The sequence below is a fragment of the Ascochyta rabiei genome, chromosome 8 (assembly GCF_004011695.2).
Source record: "Ascochyta rabiei chromosome 8, complete sequence".
Classification (NCBI taxonomy): domain Eukaryota; kingdom Fungi; phylum Ascomycota; class Dothideomycetes; order Pleosporales; family Didymellaceae; genus Ascochyta; species Ascochyta rabiei.
The window spans coordinates 1,424,003-1,450,384 of NC_082412.1; the positions used below are offsets into that span (position 1 = coordinate 1,424,003).

Sequence of the window (26,382 nt, forward strand, 5' to 3'; positions counted from 1 at the left end):
CTGTAAGACGCAATGCACACTATCGAAACAGCCATCTGGATATTACTGGCAGAGCTCACGTCCGTGACGACTACTGACATGATAAACTACAGACTGCATCTAGGTCGTGATATGCCTAGTAGGTACTAGACAGCTGCAGGCTGTCGGCGATTGTATACATTAGCGCAAGGCAGGATTCTGGTGGTGGATGGCAGGGCCTGCGCGGTATACTGGGGGCCAAATCATTGGAAAGTTCAAGGGCACCACGATGCTCTTGCGCTGCCACTCGACTTGCCCTGATCTGCGACATGCACACAATGCACCGCTATGGTCGCACATGCTGAGCGAGTGCTGTAGGAGAAAGTCGTGCGACGATAAAGTGGTGCGGTAGAGTAGAGCCTGTGCGGCTCAAGAGGTAGGCTGCGAATAGCTCAGGTGTACGTGCAATCGAGGGCCCTGCCAGCACGAGCCGTTGACCCTTGCACCTTGCACATACTGATCGAGACAGCCGCTAGTCCATTCTAGGAGTAGCTGAACGCTTGCCGGCCCGCCTTGTCTGATCCTCCTTCCTCAGCCACCTCTCTATCGCTGCAACCCTTCCTGCGACCCTGGCGCACATCTATTCAGATTGGCCTGGGCACAATACGCCAACATCTGTCAGCCATCTCGCCGTGTTTCTCCTCCAATAGCCAGCCTGGTAATGGCACCAACCTCTGCTTTCCCTCACCGGTTGACAGGGACCAGTCGTTTGTATGGATTCTGACCAGTGGTACGCACGAAACTGTCGTGCTGGCAAGCGACAGGTATACCCCGCTCGTGGCGCGGAGAATGCTCAAAAGAAAGCAGTTGGGCTGGAAAAGCCTCCCACACCTCGCTAGCCCTGTATTCACTCTGGATAGCGAAGAAGGTTCCGCCCACGTTGCAACGCTGACGCACAGCGAGGCCGCGGCCCTGCAATTACCTCCACCTGCTCGATCTTACGTTGGAAGCCTTGTCGTATGCTTGAATGCTGCTAAGATCAGCCGACTTGTCGACACAGGCTAGTCCTTCTGTGTGCCCTTCCTCGTCTTTGACCCTTGTTATTGCCTTCTTCGCCCTCCGAACCGTTTTCCTCTGGCTCGTAATGTCAGTTTCCCCATGATGCATTTTCGAAAGCGCGCCGACAGTAACCCAATTCCGCTTCCACCGCAGCCGAAGGTCGTGAATGCAAGTGGTACATTCGACGGCAACGATGGGAGATGGTCGTCGTTCATCATCAACGTCAATTCTAATGCGGAGGGCCTCAGCGGACAAAACTTCAAGACTCTCATATCCACCTCCTCGCCGGTCACTCTATTACCTGCCATAAGTGAGTGGTGCAATGCAGCATGCGCCGGGCGACGTGGTGTCTTGCCTTACGGGGGAATCCAGCCCAGAGGTCTGGAAGACAAAAATAAAAACTGGAAACCTTATGGAACATATAACATCCCACTTCCATATTGGTACACAGCAGACCTCATAAACAACTCTACGAACGACACGTTAAAAGGAGCATGGGGAATCTCAAACGTTGGCCTCGGGGAGAGCTCAGCGAACAGTCTCGTTCTCACAGGCCGCTACATTGCTCAGTACATTTTCAACGACTTTTTCATGGGATCGTTCGGACTCGCGGTTGGCGAGGTTGGTGAAGATGACTCGACTAGGGCCACGTTCTTGTCACAATTCGAGGACGATTCCAATATAGCGAGCTCGTCATACGGCTACACCGCAGGCGCTTACTATCGTAAGTTTCTACTACATATCTCGTCGCTATTCTCAAAACTCGACGCTTGCACTTTCGCAACTGTTTCACGCTTGTGCCGTTTTGATGGGGTCGATTGTCTCGCCCGTACCTACACCGTTCGGATTGTCGTTCTCGCTGACCGATCCTAGGTAACAACGGTGGCGTACTTGGAAGTCTTGTGCTTGGCGGGTATGACAGATCACGGATGAGCGACGAAGGTGTTATCATTTCGATGGCGAACCTGAAGAACACTACACTCGTCGTTGGGGTGCAATCCATTATCTATACTCCGGATCAGAATGTTGCGTCAGCGTGGGACTCTTTCACGGCGAAGACAGGAGGTGGGTTTAGCGCCAATATCGACTCGACCCTGCCATATCTTGTGCTCCCCGAAAACATTTGCGCCCTGTTCCAGGAAAAGTTTCGATTGCAGTATGACGAGGACCGGAATCTATACTTTGTGAACTCTTCTTCACATGACGCAAACAAACAACAGAACGCAAAAGTGATCTTCAACATCGGAGCCGGCCCCAGGACAAGTTACAACTACACAAGCATTGCGCTGCCGTATGCAGCATTCGATCAACAGATTGGTTCTGAGACTGGAGAGAACTTCACGAATTATTTCCCAATCAAGAAATCGAAGAATGGCATCAGTACTCTGGGCCGTACATTCCTCCAGGAAGCATACATATACGTCGATTACGAACGCACCAGCTTTACAGTTGCACCAGCTCACTATTCAGACCCCATGCCGAATGCCAACATCAAAACAATTTTGAACACAACATATGTGCCTCCGGGATCGACAAACACATCAAAATCGGGTGGAGGAATGGCTCCGGGAGCCATTGCGGGGACTGTTGTTGGCATCGTTGCCGCGTTCGTAATTGCAGGAATCATTACCTTTTGTTGGTGGAGAAAACGAGAGAAAAAGGCAGAAACCGATGGAAACCCTCAAGATACCGCGCACATTGACCCAACGCTGGCAGGCCAGGAGATCAGGTACCGGCGTGTGTCTGAACTCACAGGCTCCGATGTACCAAGCTCTCCAAAGACTCACCTCGGTGGTTACTACACAGCCGACCACAAGTCCATTCCGCCGATTAGCGAGATGTCTCCAGACAGCCCGCCGGTTGAGCTGTACAGTCCACCACCAGAAAGTGCAAGTGACGTTGATGGTGCTCGCGACTACTTTACTGTTGGCAAGCCTCACAGGCGAGGCGCGCAAAGAGATCGCGCATCATCTGGCCAGAACTCTCCTGGTACACCCATAGCTGAGCTGCCAGGCGATGAAGGCCAGTTCCATACACAAGTCACACAGATTGATGGTGTGAGTCCGCTCACCAGCCCGCGGCAAAGCCATGGGCCCAGCGACATATCTCTATCGAAGAACATCGACGAGAGGCTGGCAAACCAAAAGAAAGATGTAACGAGGCCGACGCATCCTGCAGAGACTGCACGTGCGGATGCCGCAGTGGGTCTTGAGAGCGAGGCACAAACTGAAGATGCCATGGACGCTGCAAAAGAGCGACGCCCCTCCCACCAGAGAGGACTCAGCGACAACACAATCGCGAGCGACAGCACAGCCGTGTCTCAACCCACGCCCGAGGAGGAAGAGCGCTGGGCAAGAGAGCCAAGACGGCCATTTTCTGAATGAGGAAGGCATGATTACGGTTAACCAGTTCGGATGCCTTGATGTCTTATTCCTGTTCCTTCGTTGTTCGTTCACTGTCGGCACTCGGATGAACACATGTCACTCCCAGGGTGGTCTTTGCGAAGTTGCATTACGATCAAGTGTTTGATACTCACTAGTACGCTCTTTACGACGAGATGTAATATCATGTTATCTAGTATTGATGACGGTTTGATCCTGAAGGTAACGCGATGATCTCAGTGGTGCGATGGCTTCCAGCTTACTAGACCGCGGCAGAGTAGCTGAACACCCAAAGCGTGCGCTTCCGATGTGCGATTCAAGACATGGGTAGCCTTGGATGCCCTATATACCGCGAGGCAAATCAGGCTCAAATGGCCAACAAGCGAGAGTCGGCGAGTCGTGAAATAGGACCCGGTACATTGTCAATGTTCGCATTTGCGTTTCAAAGGCAAAACCCCGAGTCATTGTAGAGGGCACACGAGTAGCTACGGGAGCTGCTCGTACCGTCCGACTGTTGAAAAATAGGTCTGGACTCGAGGTGAGAGCTTGGAGCAACAGGGGTACTCCGTGTAAGGTCACATGAGAGGCGTAAGGCCACATCATCAATGATTCGGCAATCAATATTGATATCGACGTCTTGAAGGCTGCTGTCCACGTCGGGTCAGCAAGAGGCCGGATGCATCTGATGAGAATTCTAGCTGGCTGATCTGCGGTGGCTAAATTAAGTGCAACAAAGTGCTTTCCGCCGTGCCTGTAATCGGTGAGACGAACACGGTTAATTCGCGGGTATGGTAGAAATTGATCAGCGTGGTGCTATTGCGCCACTTTTAGGTAGTATTGTAGCCATGCCTCGTCATTGATACTTCCATGGATGCACTGAAGCAAGACCTCGAGGGTTCTGTCATTGGTTTTTACGCTTTTGTATGTATTGTATCGTCCCGGTGCCGCTTTGTCCGTGTGTGCGATCTGTCGGCTGATTGGATGCGTGCTCGCTGTAATCGGTATGCTTGCTCTGGTTCCGCACTGCTTCAGGCATTGGAGGCACGTTCGATGCGCTCGTCATGTGAGTCGCGTATGAGGCTGGCATTTGGCCAGTGAGATGTGGATACGGCCCAGCACTTGGTGCTGATATACATTCTCGTTTGGACAATCGCGAAGGAGGCTCAGAATATTGGCGGAAAGGGACTGTCTGCGGTGGTTGCTGTGTATATGGCAGAATGAGCGGCCTCTGTCCCTGTTGGACTCCTTCAGGAGATCGACCAATGTTTGCGAAGAGGCTGTAAGTGGGGCCCGTGTCCAAAAAGGCCAGTGGCCACTTTGTGGCTGGCAACCAGCTCTTGTCGACAACATCATGACAAGCCTTCATCAGCCGATAGCCCCACCCGTCCATGAACCAGTAACGAGGCTCAGCTGCGAACAGCATGGTAGCGTAGTACATCAGTATTACGAGTGCTCCTGAGTGTCTCTGTCGAACAGCTGCAAGAAAGTTGCCATCAAGGTGAAGTGGCCAGAAGAATAGAAACCGCAATTCCCGGTTGTCTACCCGGGGAGGGCTCGCTAGCTTTAGCACAGGCTCGAAGTGAGCGATGACGCCTAGGTATCCAGAACGCTCTTGTTCGGACAACTCGGGCTTAGTTTCGATGAACGAGACCAAATTCGAGATACGCTGTATAAGTTCCTGGAGCAACGGTTGCGACGGAGTAGATTCCAGTGGGTCGCGAAACATTGGGCCAAGGAATGAATCCAACACATGGACGTGCGCAAGTGCCAGCACGTTGCCCATGCCTTGCATAAGCGAGAATATATCCAATATACCATCAATGGCGGACGGGGGCGAGGGTATGTCTGCACAGCTTGCCTCGAATCCAGTTGAGGCGAAAACCCCTAGGGTGAGGAGCGTCGAGGTGGCAACGATAGCGGGTACCTCACCCGGAACGATATCTTGAAGTTTCGGTCGCATTCCTTTGATGGCAAGATCCTGATGATGGATAGCCAAGGTATAATACTCCTTGCGCAGGTCAGGAATCTGTGATGCTTTATGAAAAGCCGCGAGCGCAAGGATCTCATGCATCAGGAATGTGTGGGTGACAGAGTGTTTTGGAGCATCAACCCTCCAAGTGTATCGCATGTCCTCACGTTGCGACAATTCGCCGTAAGTGTCGATGGTCCAGTGATGCCTGGCTGAGTTTAGCATCGCCCATCAAATACACTTAGGGCATACGAACATCAGCTCCACGTCTCGCACCCAAAAATCTATTTGATTGCTTGTAGGCTTGTGGATGAACGGCCTCAAGAAGGGAAACTGATCCGATTGCGAGTTTGGGGAGCTACCCTCTGAGGCCCCATCCCCAGGCTCCATCACTGAGGAGCTCAAGCCATGGTCGATAAGTAGAGACGGTGACGACGTCGAGGAGCCCTGTAAGCCCTTCAGCGGCCTGTCATACCACATGATCGTGCATACCTACGGTTCTTGAGCGCTCGCTCGAGGGATGCTTTTCACGCTTTAGAGCAACACTGCCAGTTGCGGACCCAGCGGTGGACGCGGGAGCTCCAGGAGGATCTGTAACAAGACTGCATTGTACACCGTGTCTTGCACAATTAGTACATGGCTTGAGCTCGTCGCACTATCCACGAATGAGTGTTGGGCTCTTGATCATCTGTAAAAAAATGGGATTGAATAGCTAGTCCCGGCTGCTCCTACGCACCTTCACGTGGCGTGTCTTGCACTGCCGACAGCCCAATCGACTCTTCTTGTGGCCTAGGCGCGGCATTGGAGTTTCACGGACCAGTGAGGTGGCGCTGGAGCTCGCTCTCCGGCGATCTGGCTGGGTCCAACTCGATGCAGCCACTCGGCGGTGTCGTGGTGAAAAAGCGAATGCGAGGCGGGGTTGGAAGGTGCAGTGGGTCGACAATCTCTTCGCGCATGGGTGGCATTACGCTATGCCCAGTTTGCTACCGACGAAGACGGTTACAGAGTCAGTCTCAGTCGAATATGGACTGCTGACCGGAGCCGCGGATGCATGCTGATCCAAAACACAGTACATGTAGATCTCGTTCACGGTGCCTTTGTGACCCGAGGTCGCAAGTCTCGCAGGTCCAGCTGACTAATGAAGATCTGATACTAGCGCCAGCGACGCCATCACGTTGCTCGTCGCATCCCGAACTCCTAGTAACAAGCCAGCAACACCGATATACAAGCTTTAGCTACATCGTTGGAGCTTGCGTCGCGTATCAGTGACAGCGGGATTCCCCGCATGCAGGTATCCGCGCGCCATCACGTTGGCTTAGGCCGACGCCCTAGACATCATCGTCCCGCCGTCCTGGACTACCTACTCCAATCGCGAACAGATACAAAAGCTTACAGACCCCGGAGAAACGATACGATTACAGGCTCTCTCCATCGATATTGGGCTCCGACTAGTATTTGCTTATGGCTAAGATCATGTACTGCAAATACAGGCGGCCTCAGTCTACAGCCATCCTCTACGACTTGGTTCGATCTTTGCGATTCAACCAGTCCTACTGGAGCAAGCGAGCTGTTTTCGCTTGCCAACGTAGTCCTAGCCATGACACAGGACGCTAAGTTGTGTCTCGACATTGGCGCAGCGGCCAGCAGTGACAATGTGCAGCAGATGGAAGCTCGATCAAGGTAGGGGTGTGCTCTTCTTCGAGGTTGATTGTAGCACGATATCTGATGGAAGACTACACTGTGTAAGGCTTTGGTGACCACAACTTTGAGCTAGCGTTGTGCGATGATACAGATGCATGCGATTTGAGAGCCGATCGAATTGTTTACACGAAAGTAGCACCACGTTTCGGTCTCTTGTACAGCCCTAGCAAGAACCGACTCCTCCACATCCTCATACAATTGAGTGATTCTCCACGAGAATCTTGTGAGCTGAGTCGAAGAGTAATTACTGTGTAGGATCAGCATGTTCGCCGAGTCAGGTGCTAGCGCGATTGGACCCTTGAGCGACGTGCGCAAAGTGGCGTTCGTCATCGTTCACGAACATTCCACTTGTCGTCACCACCGCTGCCTGCAACAGCCTTCGAACGGTGCTAAAAGCCTTGAGGCGCCTCACTGCCCACACCACAAACAAGCTGGCAGTGTGGCACTCTGACGCTCTTGAAAAATTGCTGCGCCCCTAGCGAACGTGCTCCGGACCAGATTGCACGGTCAAACAGCCGTCAAGATGGATGTGCACCTCTACGTGTACGACCTTTCTCAGGTATGTTCTGCAAATGTGCAGTGGTGCTGCCGGTATCTTGATATGCGCTAGGGGGCTGACACAGTCAGGGTCTTGCACGTAGCATGTCGCGACAGTTTCTCGGAATCCAGATCGACGCCGTATACCACACATCGATCGTTCTCGAAGGCATAGAGTATTATTTTGGCGGAGGCATCCAGACGTGTCGAGCTGGCGCCACACATCACGGCCGTCCCATGGAGACAATCAAACTCGGACAGACGTCCTTGCCGCTCGAGGTGATTCTGGAGTACTTGGAATCGCTGAAGACGATATACACAGCAGAGGTATGCGCCGTGCTTTGCGGCCTAGGGAGAAAGCGCTGACGAAGTCCAGTCATACGACTTGTTTCTGCACAACTGCAACAACTTCTCGAATGACTTTGCCATGTTCCTCGTAGGAAAGGGTATACCTGCGCACATCACCAGTCTGCCACAGGACGTCCTCAACACTCCCTTTGGTCAGATGCTCAGGCCTCAGCTTGATTCCATGATGCGACCGATTACACAAGCACCCACGCCTCAACCCGTTACGCCCGCACGACCACAGGCCGCTACGAGTTCACCTAATGGGGCAGCAAGTGCTGCGCCAACGAGCAACGGCAATGCCCTTGCAGCATACACAGGTCGTGTCAACAACGTCACTACGATCAAGGAGGTTGATCGGCTACTCGAGCTAGCCAAGGATCGTTGCGCTATCATCTTCTTCACTAGCGCAACCTGCGGTCCTTGTAAGCTTGTCTATCAACCTTATGATGACCTGGCTGCTGAAGCAGGCTCCAAGTGCATCTTTGTCAAGATTGATTTCACACGCGCGGACCGTTCCATCAATGATCGCTACCCGGGCGTACGCGCAACGCCAACTTTCATCACCTACAGCAAAGGTTCAAAGCGGGACGAGTGGAGCGGAGCAGATCCTCGGCAGCTGCGCAGCAACGTAGAATCATTGATGAATGCTACCTTCCCACCGCATCCACATCTTTCGCAGAGCACACCACATCTACTACGCCAAAGCCAGCGCCCCATCACCTTCACAAAGGTTCCACCGCTAGAGAAATTGGCAACAAAAATGGGCGATGCCGGCAAAGATCCTGCTGTCACATCGATAGTATCATTTATCAACGCTCGAGAGAAGTCTGGAGCGATGGAGGCGCCTTTGACACAATTACCACAGTTTGCAAGTTTTTTGAGGAACAGCACCTCCCAACTTTCGCCAGACTTGCTTTTCACCACATTCGACCTGCTCAGAGTCGCCCTTACAGACATACGTGTTGCTGGGTTCTTCGCTGAGGAGCATAAAGGTGCTACTGGCACACCAGCAACGGTCCACCACTTACTTACTCACGTCGAGAAACTGGGCGAGTCGGCACCATACCCACTGCGTCTCACTACCTTGCATCTAGCGTGCAACCTTTTCAACTCCCCGCTTTTTGTCTCTCACCTGCTCTCGCCGCCTCTCTCGTCAACACTCATTTCCATCCTCACAACCTCTCTCCTAGATGATACGCACCCGGCGCTCAAAGCGTCCGCGCTTAGCCTAGCCATGAATCTAGCGTCTTCGAATCATCAGATCCGGATGAAGAAGTATGGCGGCAATGTCACACACACGCTCTCGTCAGGATCTGAACTTGAGGAATCTGAACAGACTGAGCTGCTAGCTTCCCTGCTTGAGACAATAGGCACCGAGGAAGAGTGGAGTGAGAACAAGAAGATGGCCATCATTACTACGGGTTGGCTTGCTTATGGTGCAGATATGGACGGTGAGCTGAGGGATCTCTGGCGCGTTATGGACGCTGCCGGGACAGTGGGCAAAATTCAGCCAAAGACCGCGGAAGATAGACTGCTGGTGAAGGAGGTGCACAAGATTTTAGAGGCATAGAGTACAGTTTGGCATAGATTAAATACCCATGTTGCAAATATACTATTATTGTTATTATTGATTATCATTGTTTACAAGCTTGGTTAAGTCTCACCGTCCTAGGCGTTGTCTCTTCTTACACAGGAGACAGACCATAGCTAGCTAGCTCAACTCATTTTTGTAAGCCGTTGACGAGAAGTCTGGATCGAATTTGTCGACATGAACCATGCCACAGTTTTGTCTCATCTGACGACCTTTGCAACCCGCTTCCCGCCATCACCCAGTAGAAATACCACAAATCGCTCGAATCCAATTATAAGCAAGCCTCAAGGCGACCCAAACCTCACCTGCCCGTCCCCACGAGCTCCCGCAAACGCACCCTCCCGCTCCACACCATCAATCTCTTCGCACAGGAATCCGCAATTCAGTCTACGCTCCTACAGCTCATCAGCACCGCGACCTCACAGCACTGAAAAGGAGGGAACGAAGTCACACACCTGGCTTCTCCTCCCGCTTTGAAACCACGCTCCAACCTCACAGCCGACTCTATCCACATCGTCGTTTCCCTGCGAGCTCGCGGCGTCTGGAATGCGCCACTGCGCGTCGCCGACTTGGAAGCTCAGGATGCCGGCTTCGGCGCTGCTGATGGTTAGACGCTGCTCTTCCAGTAGCCCTGCTACGGCGAAGGCGTGGGTTGGCGAGAGGCGCGTGTAGCTGTTGAACGCGGTGGGTGGACGGTGCGAGGCGACGTCGATGGTGAGGGCGTTTGCGTGGTCCGTGATGGTGGTTAGGTGGATGTAAGTTGTTGAGTGCTGTTGGCGGTGGAGGAGGGTGAATGTGCATTTGTTGCTTTTGGGGGGCGAGGGAGAGGGAGAGGGAGAGGGGAGGATGTAGGCGGCTGTGAGGGTGTTGAGGAGGAGCGGGTGGAGGAACATGGTGAGTGCTCTGTAGGCTTTTGTGATTGATTAATTGAGAGGAATGTCTTCGAGGGCTGTAGGTTCAAGGTATCGCTGAGTACTGTCTTGGTCATGTGCTCTGTATGCGGGGTCGGAGCTAGTCTTTTAGCCGCATACGTCAGACTGCACATGTCACTAGCTGTGTATCTTTCGACTTCAGATCTGATGAACCTCTCGAACTACAATGGCAAGTTTGGAGACGCTCCTGTAAGAGCAAAGGGTGGTAAGTGACTCTCGAGACGGATCAGGCGCGAGGCTCCTCTCGTACCTGTTCAAGCCCTTTGTACCGCCATCCAGAAATATAGGCTGCAAAAGCACGCTCTCCATACCGACCGTTGCTTGTAGCGTAAGCCCCTACCGTTGCTCCTATAACAACTCATTAACAATGTTGCTAGTTCGAGAGCGTGGAAGAGATACGTACCTGAGTATACAGGCACCAGTAAGTCACCCCTCGTCCACCCGAAGACTCGCGCCTCCCCATCAACATCTTCGCGCCCAGCTGGAGCAGCTGAGAATCTGTAGTGCGTAGTGTTCACGGCTTCGATCTCGAATCGTAGCTTCTGCCCTTTCCACGCTCCCGGCAGCTCAGTCAAGTCCTCCACCCACTTCATACTCTCCGCTCTTCGATAGGCCGTCGTGCTAATGCCGCCAAATCTGATATACGGCGCAGCCGGCCGTTCAGGAACGAATCTCGCACTGCCTTCAATCGGACCAAACTCGTTCTCCGAGAGTGGATACAGTGTTCCACTGGTCAAATTTCTCGGTACTAGAGTGCTCTTCATAACGATACCGATATCAAAGTGCTGGCTCTGATCCTGCATAATGCTTATGCCAGTTTCTTCTGAGTCACGCGAGAGCGCCGACCAGTCGATGTTGACGCTGAATCTGAAGCGCGTGTGTGCTTGGCGGCGGGAGATGTATGTTTGGCCCCGTCCCAGTGAGGAGTCACCGTCGAAACCAGTGAGATTAAGCATTGAGGAGTGAAGAGCAAGGGAGTTTTCGCGGCCGGATGGCGAGACGTCGTAGTTCTTCGTGTGTGGAATACGCCAGTGGAGGAAGTGTGATGGGATCTTGGTACCGGCGACGAAGTCGACATCATCATTGGCATCGACAAGCTGCCCGACGCCTTGCGATGGGATGATCTCGAGATCAGGCAGTTGAGGGAGAGTGAAGTTGCCGGTCACAGTGCCCGATACATTGGTGAAGATGGGAAACTCGCCTTCTGGCCAGATGACAGAAGTGAGAAATGTTTCGCGGCCCATTGGAAAATTGGCATGATATGGATCGTCCGCGTAATTACCACCTGCTCGAACAGCAAGACCAGTAGCCCACCACTGGCCGAGCTTGTCTTGAAAAAGATCAACGTGACCAACGGCTTGGAAGTATGACTCTGTACTGTTGAAAGCCGTCAAGAGTGGATTGTCTAATGCGCCTTCATACGGGCCGTGCAAACTTCGTGAGCGAGCCAAAGTAACCATGTGCTTTTCGCGTGTGCCGCCCTCGGCGAGCAAAACATAGTACCATTCGTCCTTCTTGTAAACATGGGCTGCTTCAGGCGCAGCGCCACCAGTGCCCTTCCAGAGCCACTTGAAGGGTAGTGTGACCTCGCCAGTCGTCAGATTGACGGGTGCGTGCACAACACCAGAGGAGTTGAATGTGCTTGAGACCCAAGCTACACCGTTTTCATCCCAGAACGGGGAAGGGTCAATCCCAGGGCCGTAGTACTTTTGTTGTTAGTAAGACCAAGGGACGAGATGTTCAGGACATACATGAATGGGGTCATCCCACTCACCATACGGGTTTTTGGTGTTGAAGATGATGTTATCCCATCTAGTGAGGTTCTCTCGTGGTAGCGCCTGGTTTGCTAGAGTTGTCGTAATGGTGAATGTGTCATCTCGGTATCTCAACGTCGGTGCGTAGATACCACTCTGGCCTCGATTATTGTAGGCCATGTATGGGAGCTGCTCTGGACGGCTCAACGCATTGGAAACAAGCCTCCAATGCTGCAAATCTCGACTTGCGTACACAGGTAGCCCAGGGAACCAGTTGAAGGTGGACGCTGTGCAGAAGAAGGTGCTGTTCCATTCCGGTACGTGTATACAACTTGGGTCTGGATGAAAACCTGGCAAGATGGGATTGGTTATGGTTGACTGTTGAGTTCTACCTAGATTAAGCAGCAGAAACTGCATAAGGGGCAAGTATAGACGCATGTTGTTCGTCCCGAAGGATATCTCTAAGGAGTCAAAACAGGCTGTACAGGATGGTCTTGCTGTTTCTAAGTAGTGTTATAAACAGTACCTCACCAGGTCTCTTGTCATGACAGTCAAGCCCTTGGCCGGATACTTACTCCGAGGCACCATCCTCATTCGCCTTGATTGAGTGACGCGCCTACATATCCGCTCACTTACAGTCCAGGATCTGCAGGTAGATTCGATATGCGGGGTATCCTGCAGCATCGTATCCATGTCCTTGGCAAGTCTACCATCGTCAAAGTGCTGCTCCATCTTGACGTCAAGAGAACGACTTTATAGTTCCAAGGCGATGTCATATCGTAAAGGTGTCGTTGGACCGGTTGCTAGGGCTGCAAGCCGCGGTCGAAGCAAGGTTGCGGCATTTTAGTGCGGCTTGGCAGTTGTGAGGCTGGAACTGACATCAACATCTGGGTCCTCAAGTCTGGACAACGCAAGCTCGACATACCACTTCGGCGCTGTTCCCATAGACCTTTCGCGATATCTGACGTCTTGCGCATTCTTCCAGACTCGTCCAGTTTTGTTCTTGTAGAGCTCCGCAGCTAAGTACACAGCTCGGTCACGCTCCGCATCTCGAACCTCGTCATCAGAGAAGCTCCGACCCCCATCAGTCGTACCGTCTCTTCGCTCCACACCCCGGCCACCCACTCTACATACACAATGGCTTCCAGGAAGAAGGTTCTCCTCAAGGTAGTCACCTGCCTTAGCAGAGACGTCGTACCCCACTGACGTATGCAGGTCATTATCCTCGGCGACAGTGGTGTCGGCAAGACCAGCTTGATGAACCAATATGTACGACTCCCACGACTCTCGCTCGGCGATCGCACAGCCCCAAGCTATAGAGCGCTGCTCACACAAATCATACAGGTCAACAAGAAGTTCAGCGCAAGCTACAAGGCGACAATAGGCGCCGACTTTCTGACCAAGGAAGTCATGGTCGACGACAGGCTGGTGACAATGCAGGTGGGTTACGCAGTCAGGATTGAGTGAATTGAACACTGATCCGTGTAGCTCTGGGATACCGCTGGACAGGAGCGCTTCCAATCACTCGGTGTCGCATTCTACCGCGGTGCCGACTGCTGCGTGCTCGTATACGACGTCAACAACTCGAAGAGTTTCGATACCCTGGACAGCTGGAGAGACGAGTTCTTGGTCCAGGCTAGTCCCATGGACCCTGAGAGTTTCCCATTCGTACGTGATCGCACAGAGGCGAGGCTGGACACGGCTAACACAGGCAGGTCGTCATTGGCAACAAGATCGATGTTGAGGAGAGCAAGAGGATGGTGAGATGTGCACCCCAATCGAACTTGTTGCAATTGCTTACGATGTTTTAGATCTCATCGAAGCGCGCCATGACCTTCTGCCAGTCCAAAGGCGGCATTCCCTACTTCGAGACCAGCGCCAAGGACGCTATCAATGTTGAGCAGGCGTTTGAGGGTGCGTGTTGTGATTCTCCGTGGAGAAGCGTGGTATGCTAACATGCTTCCAGTCATCGCACGGCAGGCGCTTGCGCAGGAAGACGTGGGCGACTTCAGCAACGACTTCCCCGAGACGATTCCCATCGACCTGAAGGGCAGTGAGGGCGGATGCGCGTGCTAGTGGATACGAGTGCGCAAGAAGCGCCGTTCCTGAGGAGAGATATACCCTCCAATCGCTGTTGTCGTTGGGTGGAGTCTGGTGTCCGGTGTATTGCATGACTCTATGCGAGGTTGTTTCTTGCTTACTTCTCATGATTGGGTATGTAGCGACGGGTAGTACATATTGGAGCACGTGCAGTGTGCAATGAATTGAAGCAAGTGGCGCGTGCGTGCTGGTGATGAATTGTGGCTGAAGCACCAACGTCGGCCGGCGCTAGTGACATCTGAGACACCATTGCGCATCTCTAAGACTCTAACCACGCCTCGATCCCTGATAATTGGTCACCCTACACTCGGCACGCTGCACTCTGCGCTCTGCACCTTCGCGCAGTCGCTGCATTAGCCGACACGCAGCCTCTGGCTCCACGACCACACGGCTGTCCCATGGGCGCTCTACTGCACTTCGATACCCGACTCCCGGCCGTGATCCCGTGCAACGCCGACAGCAGCTTCGCCGAGCGCCCTCCTTGACCGAAGCACATTCTTTGGCCGTATACGTATTGGACCATGATCCCGAGACGACAGGAAGAGGTGGAGCCCTCGGCCTCGACGCCGCTCAGTCCGCGCAGTAGCAGTGTGTCGAACGACAGTCGATTTCTCTACGACGATGACTTTTTGGAGAGCTCCGTACCTTCACCGGCGAGCGTAGTCAGCCTGTGGGACGAAGGGAAGAGGCCACACAGCAGGATCAGACACGCAGTCGGCATCGCGCTGCTGCTCGCGACCGTGTTCCTGTGGACGGCGTCCAACTTCCTAGCCAGCGTACGTGTCTCCACCTGCTCCATGAAGGGCTGAAGCTCTGCTATGCGTATGGATGGATGGATGGATGGATGAATGAATGAATGAATGAAGGAACCTCAGCTGAACACCACAGACCATATTTGCAGACTCGTCCTACGATAAGCCCTACCTCGTAACCTACATCAACACGGCCTTCTTCCTGATTCCCCTTCTGCCCATGCTCCTCCACCACCTCTGGGCCGACCGGCAGAACGCGGTGCAGCGCCAGCCGCTCGCAGCCCAACTGCGCAACCTCCTGAACCGGCGGGCAGGAAAGTGGACACTGCTCCGGGACCACGAATCGCGCTCGTCGTCTCGCTCGCCCAGCAAGTCGGGGGACGCCGAGGGCGCTGAGCTCCTCCTCGGCGACTCGGCGCATGGCAGCAGTGCCGACGTTGGCGAGCTGCGGGCGGAGGATGAAGGGCTGACGCTGCAGGAGACGGCCAAGCTGGCGCTGGAGTTCTGCATTCTCTGGTTCCTCGCCAACTACTTCGCGGCGGCCTGCCTGTCGTACACGACGGTGGCGTCGTCGACGATCCTGGCGTCGACGTCGAGCATCTGGACGCTCCTCTGCGGCTCGCTGCTGCGCGTGGAGCGGTTCACGCTGCGCAAGCTCATGGGCGTGGGCGCCTCGCTCGCGGGCGTAGCCCTCATCTCGACCATTGACGTGTCAGGCGAGACGGACGAGAACCGCGGCTCGTTCCCGCACAAGACGCCGCGCGAGCTTGCGCTGGGCGACGTCATGGCGTTTGTGTCCGCCGTCCTGTACGGCTTCTACGCGGTGCTGATGAAGGCGCGGATCGGCGACGAGTCGCGGGTCAACATGCCGCTGTTCTTCGGGCTCGTCGGCCTCTCCAACGTGGTGCTGCTGTGGCCGGGCCTCGTGGTTCTGCACCTCACCGGCATCGAGCCCTTTGCGCTGCCGCCGACGCGCAAGATCCTCACCATTGTGCTGGTGAACAGTGCGAGCAGCCTCGTTTCCGACTTCTGCTGGGCCTACGCTATGCTCCTCACGTCCCCGCTCATCGTCTCCGTGGGCTTGTCGCTCACGATCCCGCTCAGTCTCGTTGGGCAGATGGTGCTCGACGCGCAGTATGCTAGCTGGCTGTACTGGGTCGGCGCGGCGATGATGGTGGTGTCGTTTGTGTTTATCAACAATGAGGATGGCAAGGAGGAGGAGGAGGAGGAGGAGGAGGAGGAGGGGTTGCGGGGCTTGGGCGTGGGTGTGGGTGGGGGCCTGGGTGGTGATGGTGCGAGTCGTAGGGAGAGTGTGCATTCGAGGAGGAGTTGAAGGGCGAGTGCAAACAGGTAGAAGTGCGTTGTGCTTTCCTGTTTCTTTCTCTTGCGTTTTGCGGATGGATACCTTGCGGCATTGCGTGGCGTTGAGTGAGATGTTATTTTTTTTAATTTTTTTTTCAATTTTCTAATTTTCTGTCATTTTTGCTTTCTCATTCTTCTTCCGTGGAGGGATTCTGTCTTGTTGTTCTTGTTCTTGCTCTTGCTGTGTTCCCAGGGTATACTTTCAATCCTTGCGCCCCCCGCTCCTGTTCTTCGAATACTTGCCCGCACCCCCACCACCTCCATACTTGCCCCTCCCGCCTCCGCCCCTATAACTCCGGCTGCGATCGTCGTCCCTCCTGCTCGCCATGAGCTCCTTCTTCTTGGCCTGCCAGGTGTCCTCATCCTCCAGCTCCTCGTGCGCCCAGCGCTCGCGCTCCATGAATTGGGTCAGGAGGCGCTCGACCTGGGGCTCCCACACGGCAGGGCCCTTTTCCAGGTCGGCGTACTCGAGCACGTTGGGGCCGCCGAGCTGGTAGTCGCCCTGCCGGGTGCGGACGAGGCTGCTCATCAGGCCGAGGCTGCCGCATGCGAGGCCCAGGTCGTGGCACAGCGAGCGCACGTAGAAGCCGCTGGTGACGGTCATGCGCAGGCGGGCGGCGGGCGGCTGGTGTTGCTTGTCGATGGGGGTGGTCTCGGGGATGGTGTCGGGGATGGTGTCGGGGATGGTGTCGGGGATGGTGTCGGGGATGGTGTCGGGAATCGTGTCGGGGATGGTGTCGGGGATGGTGTCGGGGATCTCGTCTGCTGCGCTCGTGCAGCGTTGGTCGACGGGCTGCTTCTCGACGGGCACGGGCGGCTCGGGGATGTCGGCGTCGAGGGGGCGCTGGACGGGGACGGCGGTTGGCTGGGTCGAGGGGAGGGCGCCGGACATGGCGGGCTCGCAGTCGGTGCGCGGCTTCTTCGGCTGCGGGCCAGCGTCAGAGGTGGGCGAAGGAGAGGGGCCGGGCCCGGGGCGGTTGGCAGGCTCTGCGGAGGGAGAGCGTGCGCGTTTGGCGTGCAAGCGATGGTGCTGGGCGGCGTGGGCGGCGTCGGACTGGCGGATGCCCAGCAGGTGCTCTGCGCCGGCCTTGGCTTCTTCGTCGAGCTCGTCGCTGGGCCAGGCGAAGTGGTGGGTGCCGGGCTCGAGCCAGTCGACGAGCTCGAGCTGCTCGACGGTGACGGGGCGGGCGGGGACGACGGGTATGTCCTTGCCCTCGCGCGCGTACTCGTACATCTTCTTGCCGTCGACCTTGAGGGCGGAGAAGACGCTGGGCGTCTGCATCATGTGGCCGCGGAAGTGCGCCAGCTTCTCCTCGACCAGCGCGCGCGTGACGTGGGCGTGGTCGGCCGTGGCGACGAGCTTGCCCACGGCGTCGTAGCTGTCGGTGGCGGCGCCGAACAGGACGACGCACTCGTAGCTCTTGGTGCACTCGAGGAACTTGCCGAGCTCCTTTGTGCCGCGGCCCACGCCGACCACCAGCACGCCCGTGGCCATGGGGTCGAGGGTGCCGCCGTGGCCCAGCTTGACCTTGACCTGTTCCACGTGCTTCTTCTTGGACCCCGACACCACCATCTGCCGCCGCTGCCACTCGAGCCAGGGCTGGAACACGGCCGACGTGGCAAACGCCGTCTGCAGGTCGCGCAGCACGCCCGCCGACGACGCCCACTGCGGCTTGTGGATGCCGAAGACGCCCTCGAGCACCTTGCGCCCGCCGCCGCCGCCACCAGCACCGGCACCGCTGTCTTTGGGTGGGGAGGCCATGGTGCGTCGCAGCGTGCACGCAATGGACATGGGAGGGGGGGGGGGGGGGGGTCGTGGACGTGCAATCTCTGTGAACAGCACTGTTCTCTCTCGCACGTGTTCAGTACTGTTCTCTCTCGCACGTGTTGATGGTGGGAGCTTGGGTGATTTTCAGTCCTGCTAGCCGCACCGCAGTGACCGCACAACGGGCACTAGCCGTCGATCACTGGGAATCTCTTCCCTCTTGCATGCATGTCTAATTACCGTCACGTCCTGCATGCATGTCACGTCTAGTCGTCTACCGTCACGTCCTGCATGCAAGTCTACCGTCACGTCTAGTCGTCTACCGTCACGTCTAGTCGTCTACCGTCACGTCTTCGCATTCGAGGTTGCTGACAGGATCCTGCCTCATTGCGTCGAGCTAGTCTTCCTTGGTACAACAGACATCTGCAAACACGTGACTGCTGCCTGCGAGCAGAACCAACGTCTGCGAGGCCCGCCGCCAGCAACACACCACCACCTCCTCCTCCGACATGGGCGACTCCAACAAAGACCTCGAGGACCTCGCCCGCAGCACGACAGAAGACTACTACGACCTGCTCGGCGTGCCCTTCGACGCTGACGAGGCCGCCATCAAACGCGCCTACCGCAAAGCCTCGATCCGCTTCCACCCGGACAAGAACCCAGACAACAAAGATGCCGCAGACACCTTCATCGCCCTGGGATGGGCGCGCGACATCCTCATCGACGCAAAGCTCAAGGCCGAATACGACCGCGCCCGCACACGGCGGCGCCAAAAAGCGGCTCAGCATGACCTGCTCACCGCCAATCAGCGCAGGATGAAGGAGGACCTCGAGCAGCGCGAGAGAGAGGCCGCCCGCCTAAAGAGGAAGAGAGCGGCAGAAGGGAGCGACGAGGCCAAGTGGGAGCAGAAAATACAACGCCTGGCCGAAGATGGGAGAAGACGGGTCAGAGAGATGCAGGAGCGCAAGAAGAAGCTGCGGGAAGAAGACGAGGCTGCGGCCGCAGGGCCAGTCAAGCCGCCTGAGCTGCAGCCGCCAAAGCCAGGAGACTCGGCTGACGTCGACCGCACCGTCAAGATTCGCTTCCAACGCCGCGGCCCCATGGCAGCCTGGGACAAGGACACGATGCGAAACATGTTCGACAAGTACGGCAGCATCGACAGCGTCATCGTCTTCAAAGACAAGAAGCTAAAGCTCGAGGGAGAAAAGCACCGTCAGCTCGTAGCTACCGTCTTCGTCGTCTACAAGCGCCTAGATCATGCCTACACCGCCGTCTCAGACGCAAAGGAAGACTTCCCAGCTCTCGACTCGGTAGCTTGGGCGAGCGACGAGCCAGACCTTACGGCTCCCTTTGCCGGCCACGCCAAGAAGCCAAGCCTAGAGGAGTTCACTATGATGCGGCTCAAGAAGGCAGGAAAGCAGCAAAAAGAGCAGCTCAGGAAGCGCGAAGCGGACATGGCCGGTGAAGCGGACATGGCCGGTGAAGCGGCCTCCAAGGCCCCCGCACCTTCCGCCCCATCCACGCCAGCAATGTCTTTCCGCACGTCCTTTGCCTCCAGTCTGGGCTCCACACCCCGTAACATCCCAAAGTTCTCCTTCTCTCCTAGGACACCAAGCTCGGATGCCGTCACCAACGCACGCCTCAGGGAGCTGGAGAAGAAGCAGCGAGAGGAGGAGATTAGGAAGCGCGAGGCTGCTGAGGAGGCCGCCGAGGCTGCGGGCGAGAGAGCATCGTAGTCGCATGTATTTCTTGGGAGGCAGTCTTTTAGCGATGATACCCATTTCATTATCGGATTAGGCGTACGCATCACCACTCCATTTAGGTTCAATGTGGGAACTGTGTCTCATGACACAGCCTGGAGGTCTTTGGTAGAACCCAGGCCATCATTCACTAGACGCAAAGAGCGCTGCAGTCTTTCTCCTTGCTCATCAAGTAACCGACCAAGCCGACTTGACTAGCTCCCGAAATCTGGAAAACCTGTCGAATGATCACGGAATGCGTACATTCCAACGTCCCCACTTTCCATCGCGTACCCGCATCAGAGCGGACACAGCCGTAAAAATGTGGGCCGCTGAGGGCGAGTTACCAATGCCTCCGAAGTACCATCGCATTTTGGGACTGGATGCTAGCTCGAGCATGCTGCTACGGTGGTTGCGCGTGGGGGGGCCAACATTCCAAGTACAGACTCGTATACGGGCAAGCATTACCGGAAGGGCAACACCAACGATCAGCTCAAAGGAGAAACCAGCACAGAATCAAGATTGCATAAATAGGCTGGGGAATCAAGCACTGATCAACCAGACCTTCCTTTCAACACACCTCTCTACCTTTACACTTTCCCAACCCTCCAAACCATCTCGCAATCATGCTGGTCTCCTCCGTCCTCGCTTTCGCTGCTCTGGCCTCCGCCACCCCGTTCGGCGTCGTCACCGAGCGTGACATCTTCCCCGCCTATCCCCTCACCCAGATCCTCCCTGTCCCGGGTTACAACTCCACCACCGACGGCTTCAACCGTCTCGGAAACCTGTACACCAACAGTGCCGCCCAGCTCACAGCCCAGGCCAACGAAATCGGTACGTAGCCTTGACGCCCCCACCCTCCGTTCCCAGCACCCAGCCTAAAGAACAAGTAAAGAGAAAAGGGAAAGGAAAGCGTCTAACACCACACAGCGCAGAAAACAATCGCACTCAACGGCTCCGGCGGCGTGACGTACAACTACGACGTCAAAGCCAGCCTGGCCTCGTCGCTGACCATTCTCAACAACCTGCTCTGGCAGACGGCCTACCAGACGGAGCAGAGGGTGTGTGCGATTGTGACGTCGATCAACCAGCAGAACGTCGATACCGTGAATGGCAATCTGCGCGCTGGGTGAGTGTCTTCCTTCCGCTTCCTTCTCTCTACCCTGCATCGTGTGATTCAGGGATATGCACAGAAGGGAAGCAGGCGAGATCTCGGTCGTGTTGAAGAGGACACGGATGGATTTAGGGAAGCTAACTCGCACGATCAGAATCGCGGCAGAGGTTCAGGCTATCATTCGAATCACCGTAACGCTCACCACCACCATCGCTACCATCAAAGCCCGTACGTTCCCCTCCATCTCTCTCCCCGTCTCATGCATCCACCCCGACTGACCCCCCTCAGAACTCGCCGCCTTCTCCGAAGCCGAGCGCGTCGTCGTCGCTACCCTCATCCAAGCCATCGCCACCGCTGCATCCGCCAGCCTGGGTCCCGCAGCGCAGCTCAGCGGCGGGCTGTCGGCTGCGGGCCTCACGGGCCTGGCTGACGTCGTGGGGGGTCTGCAGGTTGCGATTACCTCGCTGCAGGCTCTTGCTACCATTAACTGGTCGTTCTAAGGTTGTGTAAGCGAGCGAGCGAGCGCAGAGTGGCAAGCTTCTGTCGCTCGGATCGGGATGGGCTTGCTGCGAGGTTTCGGGTGCGAGGTGTGGGTAGGGTTACGGACGGGGGGGTTTTTTTTTTTTCTTGATTGAAAGTGATGGAGGGAATGGAGGGGGTTCTTCACTCTCGTTAAGATGTAACGCTTTATCTTCTATTCGATCTCGAGGCGACGGCGTGCAGTCGAGTACTTCTCTCGCGTGCAACCCGTTGGCATGTTGGCTGCTTCTACCACTACCACATCTCCATCCAATTTCCCTTCGCACCGGCCATCGTGCTACTCACGCGCCCCGGACTGTGCTGCAACGCCTCGGTATCCTCCAGTCTGCCGTATGGCGTGGCTACCAGCCATTCACCCCCGGGCATCGAACAAACAGCATATCACAATCCTCTCCGTCTTCGGAAACTGCTCTTTCCTCTGTGCTCAGCAAGGTACACAAACCCCCCCGAGCGCAAGGAATGCAGCCCAGCAGATCCGACGCCATGCAGAGCGACGGGATCATGTATCCGACAGCCGCTGATCTCGCTGTCTTTTTCCTCGCTCCTCTGATGAAATTCTTCCTGCACTGCCGTGATCTGCGTTGCAGTCGTCCCAGCACGTCCAAACCCGCGCTGCAGAGCCGTGATAGCAGCGGAGTGCCACGGAGTGCCACGGAGATTGGTCAAGGGAGATGTAGCAGCGGGCTTTTCTTTCCAAGGAGAGGCATGGGAGATAAATACGGGGTTTGATGCCGTGGGAGACAAGTGTCCCAGCGAGCGTTGCATGTCGTGTGTCGCTATTCTGTTGCCTGTGTTTACGACCTCAGCACTACCTCGTATCAGCCTGGCTTCAACCCCACCCTCCTTCTGCTCTCCGTCACGGTTGGCTGATCCGCCGGCTCCCGGGTGCTGTCGACCCCACCGTGTGCTCTGTGGGCAACAACTGGTAGCCCACCATACGTAACTCGTCGGCACAGCGATGATGATGCTGATTTTCTCCGCTCCAGCCCTGACATACCGTATCGCACTTCGATCTTGCCATGCGAACATTCCACATCGCCCCCGACCTGACCTTTGCTCTTCAACACCGACTTCACAGTCCACTGGCGATACGCTCCCGTCTCTCCCTGGACACCCAGCACCGCTCTGTAGAACCACTCGTAGATCGTGCCCAGCATGCCGTGGCGCTTGCGCCGACACGCGGCCTGCCAGAACTCATCCAGCGTCGTCTCTCCGCGGCCCAAGACGCGCACGGATGACGGGGTGCTCCTGCTGGCGCGCCCTGGGTATCACGATATCCAAGTCATCGTGTCATGGAGGGGACCGCACATGTATCTAATCCCCGGCGCTATGGTCAGACACAAGCCGATGGGATCTCAGGCTTCGACAATATCATTTGGTGTCTCGGTGTAGAGCGTCTCCTCATGCCTGATGTATTGGGTAGCAGGGGCGAGTAGGTGGGTGGCCTCTGGCCAGCCGAACTCTTCGATTTGCGGACAGTCGGTGTGGTAGCTGAAGAAGCTCGGAATAAACGCGCAGTAGCACACATTGATGGGTTGGTTTTCGTCGTCCTTGTCGGTCGTGATGCAGCCAAGGCGACGGGCCGCTGATGAGATGGGGCGGCTATCGAGGGACACGACGACGCGGAGGTGGTTAGGGTTCTTGGACTCGAGCGCGACGCTTTCGACTTGGGTGTACTGCGCGCTCGTGACGCAGAAGTCGGGTTCCCAGGTCAAGATGCCGTTGCCAGGAAGAGTATACTTGCAGAACACACCCGTTTCGAATTGCTGGAAGATCGGATTTGGCATCAACACTCTGCCTTCGTTATCAATCGTCTTTGGAAATCGGATGAGGACCTCCGCGCCAGCAGGTCCTCGAACCTGAAGCTTGACCGTTGTGGTCATGTTCTGACCCGTGTCGAAGGCGGCAGTGCCTAGCTCGAAGGTCTTCTGTGACCTGGGGTGGAAGGTCTTGTGTAGCACCACTGGCGTTTGTTTCTAGTACTTCAGCTTGCCTCTTGGGCTGGTAACTGGAGTGGCTTTCTTCCACTGGTCATCCTCGCCGAATTCTGGTGCATCCCATCCCTCTGCGTAGGCACGGAGGTCTTTGGTCTCAGATGAGTACATGTTGGCCAGAGTTTCTCGGCGAAAAAGCACAACTCGTTGCCGTATTTGTGATCCTCGTAGCAAGGCCAGAAGAACCGATCATCGCCTTGGTCGCCAGCATAAAAGCCGTTACCAGTATGAGCACCCAGAACGTTCCCACCCTTCTTCAGGATGCCGGAAACATCGTATGCAGCGAACTGGACCGTTCGGTGGTAGTTGGTCCAACCAGAATCGAGATTGTGGCTTGTTACAGTGGATGCTCTCCTGGGGTTCTTCATCGCCCAGTGGTTAGGCTACGGTTTTCCGTTCAGCTCCGCACAATTCTCTTGTAAGTATGCCCCATGTTGCAGTCGTATTTGCTGGGCTGACAGTCCCTAGGGCGCTTCCCACTTGCGTTCCAGTGCTTCCCTGGACTCATTCTGTTTCCCGGTATCTTTTTCCTCAAAGAATCTCCATGCTGGCTCGTGGAAAGGGACCTCTATAAGAAGCCATGGCTTCGCTTCAGAAGCTTCGCAGCGGCTATGACTCAGATCATCGACCTTGAGTACCGCGAACTTCGCGACGTCATTGCGGCCGATCGGGTACTGGGTAACATTACTTGGCTATCGATTATTACCAAAGCTTCGTGGTACAAGCGTATTCTTTTCGGGTGTGGTGTCCAAGCCTTTGGCCCTCTCTCTGGTATCCACGTGCGTGCCTACATGTTTCCTGTACTCGAAGAATGACAACTAACACGTTCGACGGGTCATCAACTACTACGGCCTTCGTATCTACGAGATTCTCAGCATCTCCGCGCGTGAGTCTCTTCTGATCATTGGCAGCAGCGGAGCGTTGTCTATTCTTTGGCGCACGATCGGCCTTGCTACCCTCAATAGGTTTGGTCGTATCAAGCCTCTGCTTATCTCACTACTGGTCTTGCTGCTGCCCTGCTCGTCAACGCTGTACAAGGACAGTATTTCAGCTCCAGCAACAGCGCGCAGTCGCAGTATGGTAGTCATGAACTTTGCGTTCTCCTTCTTCTACACACCTCTAGATCTCATCTCCTGGGTGTATCCTGCTGAAGTAAGTGTCGATAGAAGATCAGGCTGGTTTCAAGAGCTGACACATGAACTAGGTCTTCCCAGTCGAGGTCCGCGCTCTGGGCAATGCTATCACCACTTTCACCAACTGGGCTGTCAATCCGTTCTTTGGGCAATTCTCGCCTTTGGCACTCACAGCGATCGAGTTCCAAAATTTCTACGTTTTCTTCGTTTTGGACATCTTCGCATTCCTGTGCTACTGGACTGGTTCTTCTTTCCAGAGACCAAAGGAAAGACGCTCGAGCAGATGGATGAGCTATTCGGCGACCAGCTGGTACCCCACGCCATGCAGGATCCCGAAGCCGCCGCAGCAGCTCTGGAGAAGGATGAGAAGCTTCACGCTGTGGTTCATGAATCGGTCGTCTGAAGATGAGATTCGGTGCATCGACAGGGACGAAGATGGTTTCCGGGAGCCGTTGGAACGCCAGGTATCCGAAGACAAAGCTTTAGTACATGAATTGAGAAACGATCATATTGCTTTCATGTCAACGCATCTCGAAGGGCCTCTATGACCAAATTTGAAGCAAACCTTGGTCGAGCTTTTCACCCACTAACCAAGTGGCTGTGTGTTCACGCAAACGAAATCAACTCGCGTCCACCTCAGGCGCTGTTCACGTCCGCTTTGCTCAGATACTTTGAGCACTTCCTGTGTACGGTTGTATTGTCTGACCTTTATTGGGTTTTTACAATGTTCGATTCTGACATGCGGGGTCTACCCTAGTCAATGTTAAAGTCCTGGCGAGAGCAAAAGCCATTCTTATGCGACAGATTCGCATGCAGTCTTACAGTTTCCAGGTTCAGTGTCCGTGAATGACGGGTAGCCATACTCCGACAGATCTCCGACGTTCGTACCCTCTTGTAAAAGACAGCCTACGTTCATAAGCACGATAGGGGAACAGCTTACAGTATGCGTAACGATTGATTAGAACCGCTGCTGACTCTAAAGGAGTCTCACAGAGTCCATGTAGCTGCTAAGGTTGCTTCTGGCACTCCTGGGGAGCGCTAGGAGTTCTCGTCAGTACGGCCGTAGCTGGTACGGTAGATTACAGGGATGGTACCTAACGGCCCGATCGTCAGCAATTTGACATCTCTGCTCGCCCTCCGTCACACTTCCTTACCAGCAAGTCTCGTACCATTGTACAACCGCCCGCAACTCGGTAATAACACACCGAGGCAGGATTACCAAATAACCAATCATCTAGTTGTTTATGCAAGTATCTTTCCTCTGCAGAGGAACAAGTTAGTCTCGGAACAATGTCCGTTGACGAATAGAGATCCTGTTGAGAGTCCTCAAACGCTACCGAAAGTCTTGTAAAGCAGTTTTGAAACTTCCCAGAGGTTTACGTAGCAGCCGAGTAAGAGTAGAGACATCGATTCCACACTGCGAATGCGCAATGTTAGTAGTAACTGGCGCAGAGGTGGAAATTCAGAAGGAGAGTCTACAAGCGACAACAGCGACGTAGAGACGAGTAGCAAGAACATGTTCATTGAGCTTGCGTTTCGTCTGTAGCTACACACTACCACCAGTGTCGTAGGGTACAGTTTATGTGATGATGGTTGGCATCAAAGGTGGTGAAATGACGCGTCTGATTGTTTGACGCCGTAGAGCGCTGTCCG

At 55.2% G+C, this 26,382-nt stretch overlaps 14 protein-coding genes across 14 annotated transcripts, besides 9 other annotated features; 8 read left to right on the forward strand and 6 right to left on the reverse strand.

The window, feature by feature from the left end:
• Window positions 1-1,116: 1,116 nt before the first annotated feature.
• Window positions 1,117-3,401, forward strand: EKO05_0005405 (uncharacterized protein; the record flags this gene model as incomplete). Its single annotated transcript, XM_038940228.1, has 2 exons — window positions 1,117-1,741; window positions 1,891-3,401. The coding sequence occupies 2 exons, from the start codon at window positions 1,117-1,119 to the stop codon at window positions 3,399-3,401; spliced, it is 2,136 nt and encodes a 711-aa protein (XP_038798420.1).
• Window positions 3,402-4,299: 898 nt separating this feature from the next.
• On the reverse strand, window positions 4,300-5,847 carry EKO05_0005406 (uncharacterized protein; the record flags this gene model as incomplete). The annotated part of the gene is made up of 2 exons (XM_038940171.2): window positions 4,300-5,575; window positions 5,624-5,847. 2 exons carry the CDS (start codon window positions 5,845-5,847, stop codon window positions 4,300-4,302), a joined length of 1,500 nt encoding a protein of 499 aa, XP_038798421.2.
• Window positions 5,848-7,591: 1,744 nt separating this feature from the next.
• On the forward strand, window positions 7,592-9,523 carry EKO05_0005407 (uncharacterized protein; the record flags this gene model as incomplete). Its single annotated transcript, XM_038940239.1, has 3 exons — window positions 7,592-7,627; window positions 7,696-7,932; window positions 7,982-9,523. The coding sequence occupies 3 exons, from the start codon at window positions 7,592-7,594 to the stop codon at window positions 9,521-9,523; spliced, it is 1,815 nt and encodes a 604-aa protein (XP_038798422.1).
• Window positions 9,524-9,563: 40 nt separating this feature from the next.
• Window positions 9,564-9,595: a tandem repeat.
• Window positions 9,596-9,828: 233 nt separating this feature from the next.
• Window positions 9,829-10,437, reverse strand: EKO05_0005408 (uncharacterized protein; the record flags this gene model as incomplete). The annotated part of the gene is made up of 2 exons (XM_038945987.2): window positions 9,829-9,939; window positions 10,000-10,437. The coding sequence occupies 2 exons, from the start codon at window positions 10,435-10,437 to the stop codon at window positions 9,829-9,831; spliced, it is 549 nt and encodes a 182-aa protein (XP_038798423.2).
• Window positions 10,360-10,433: a tandem repeat.
• A 265-nt stretch (window positions 10,438-10,702) lies between the features above and the next one.
• Window positions 10,703-12,410, reverse strand: EKO05_0005409 (uncharacterized protein; the record flags this gene model as incomplete). Its single annotated transcript, XM_038940142.2, has 3 exons — window positions 10,703-10,824; window positions 10,880-12,182; window positions 12,228-12,410. 3 exons carry the CDS (start codon window positions 12,408-12,410, stop codon window positions 10,703-10,705), a joined length of 1,608 nt encoding a protein of 535 aa, XP_038798424.2.
• Window positions 12,411-13,367: 957 nt separating this feature from the next.
• On the forward strand, window positions 13,368-14,306 carry EKO05_0005410 (Rab GTPase ypt7; the record flags this gene model as incomplete). The annotated part of the gene is made up of 6 exons (XM_038940235.1): window positions 13,368-13,397; window positions 13,446-13,670; window positions 13,719-13,898; window positions 13,946-13,990; window positions 14,042-14,144; window positions 14,197-14,306. The coding sequence occupies 6 exons, from the start codon at window positions 13,368-13,370 to the stop codon at window positions 14,304-14,306; spliced, it is 693 nt and encodes a 230-aa protein (XP_038798425.1).
• A 321-nt stretch (window positions 14,307-14,627) lies between these two features.
• Window positions 14,628-14,665: a tandem repeat.
• Window positions 14,666-14,851: 186 nt separating this feature from the next.
• Window positions 14,852-16,415, forward strand: EKO05_0005411 (uncharacterized protein; the record flags this gene model as incomplete). Its single annotated transcript, XM_038940128.1, has 2 exons — window positions 14,852-15,106; window positions 15,219-16,415. 2 exons carry the CDS (start codon window positions 14,852-14,854, stop codon window positions 16,413-16,415), a joined length of 1,452 nt encoding a protein of 483 aa, XP_038798426.1.
• Window positions 15,155-15,199: a tandem repeat.
• Window positions 16,294-16,326: a tandem repeat.
• Window positions 16,331-16,366: a tandem repeat.
• A 179-nt stretch (window positions 16,416-16,594) lies between the features above and the next one.
• Window positions 16,595-16,633: a tandem repeat.
• A 13-nt stretch (window positions 16,634-16,646) lies between these two features.
• Window positions 16,647-18,206, reverse strand: EKO05_0005412 (tRNA pseudouridine(55) synthase; the record flags this gene model as incomplete). The annotated part of the gene is made up of 1 exon (XM_038945988.1): window positions 16,647-18,206. One exon carries the CDS (start codon window positions 18,204-18,206, stop codon window positions 16,647-16,649), a length of 1,560 nt encoding a protein of 519 aa, XP_038798427.1.
• Window positions 18,154-18,184: a tandem repeat.
• Window positions 18,207-18,236: 30 nt separating the features above from the next.
• Window positions 18,237-18,257: a tandem repeat.
• Window positions 18,258-18,718: 461 nt separating this feature from the next.
• EKO05_0005413 (uncharacterized protein) lies at window positions 18,719-19,945 on the forward strand (the record flags this gene model as incomplete). Its single annotated transcript, XM_038945989.1, has 1 exon — window positions 18,719-19,945. One exon carries the CDS (start codon window positions 18,719-18,721, stop codon window positions 19,943-19,945), a length of 1,227 nt encoding a protein of 408 aa, XP_038798428.1.
• A 629-nt stretch (window positions 19,946-20,574) lies between these two features.
• EKO05_0005414 (uncharacterized protein) lies at window positions 20,575-21,562 on the forward strand (the record flags this gene model as incomplete). Its single annotated transcript, XM_038940027.1, has 4 exons — window positions 20,575-20,782; window positions 20,879-21,077; window positions 21,217-21,290; window positions 21,351-21,562. 4 exons carry the CDS (start codon window positions 20,575-20,577, stop codon window positions 21,560-21,562), a joined length of 693 nt encoding a protein of 230 aa, XP_038798429.1.
• Window positions 21,563-21,983: 421 nt separating this feature from the next.
• EKO05_0005415 (uncharacterized protein) lies at window positions 21,984-22,631 on the reverse strand (the record flags this gene model as incomplete). The annotated part of the gene is made up of 1 exon (XM_059636596.1): window positions 21,984-22,631. One exon carries the CDS (start codon window positions 22,629-22,631, stop codon window positions 21,984-21,986), a length of 648 nt encoding a protein of 215 aa, XP_059492579.1.
• Window positions 22,632-22,957: 326 nt separating this feature from the next.
• EKO05_0005416 (uncharacterized protein) lies at window positions 22,958-23,707 on the reverse strand (the record flags this gene model as incomplete). The annotated part of the gene is made up of 2 exons (XM_038939979.1): window positions 22,958-23,537; window positions 23,586-23,707. The coding sequence occupies 2 exons, from the start codon at window positions 23,705-23,707 to the stop codon at window positions 22,958-22,960; spliced, it is 702 nt and encodes a 233-aa protein (XP_038798430.1).
• A 116-nt stretch (window positions 23,708-23,823) lies between these two features.
• EKO05_0005417 (uncharacterized protein) lies at window positions 23,824-24,411 on the forward strand (the record flags this gene model as incomplete). The annotated part of the gene is made up of 3 exons (XM_038940025.1): window positions 23,824-23,890; window positions 23,940-24,014; window positions 24,065-24,411. 3 exons carry the CDS (start codon window positions 23,824-23,826, stop codon window positions 24,409-24,411), a joined length of 489 nt encoding a protein of 162 aa, XP_038798431.1.
• Window positions 24,412-24,682: 271 nt separating this feature from the next.
• Window positions 24,683-25,277, forward strand: EKO05_0005418 (uncharacterized protein; the record flags this gene model as incomplete). The annotated part of the gene is made up of 2 exons (XM_038940118.2): window positions 24,683-24,748; window positions 24,801-25,277. The coding sequence occupies 2 exons, from the start codon at window positions 24,683-24,685 to the stop codon at window positions 25,275-25,277; spliced, it is 543 nt and encodes a 180-aa protein (XP_038798432.2).
• Window positions 25,278-26,382: the final 1,105 nt, after the last annotated feature.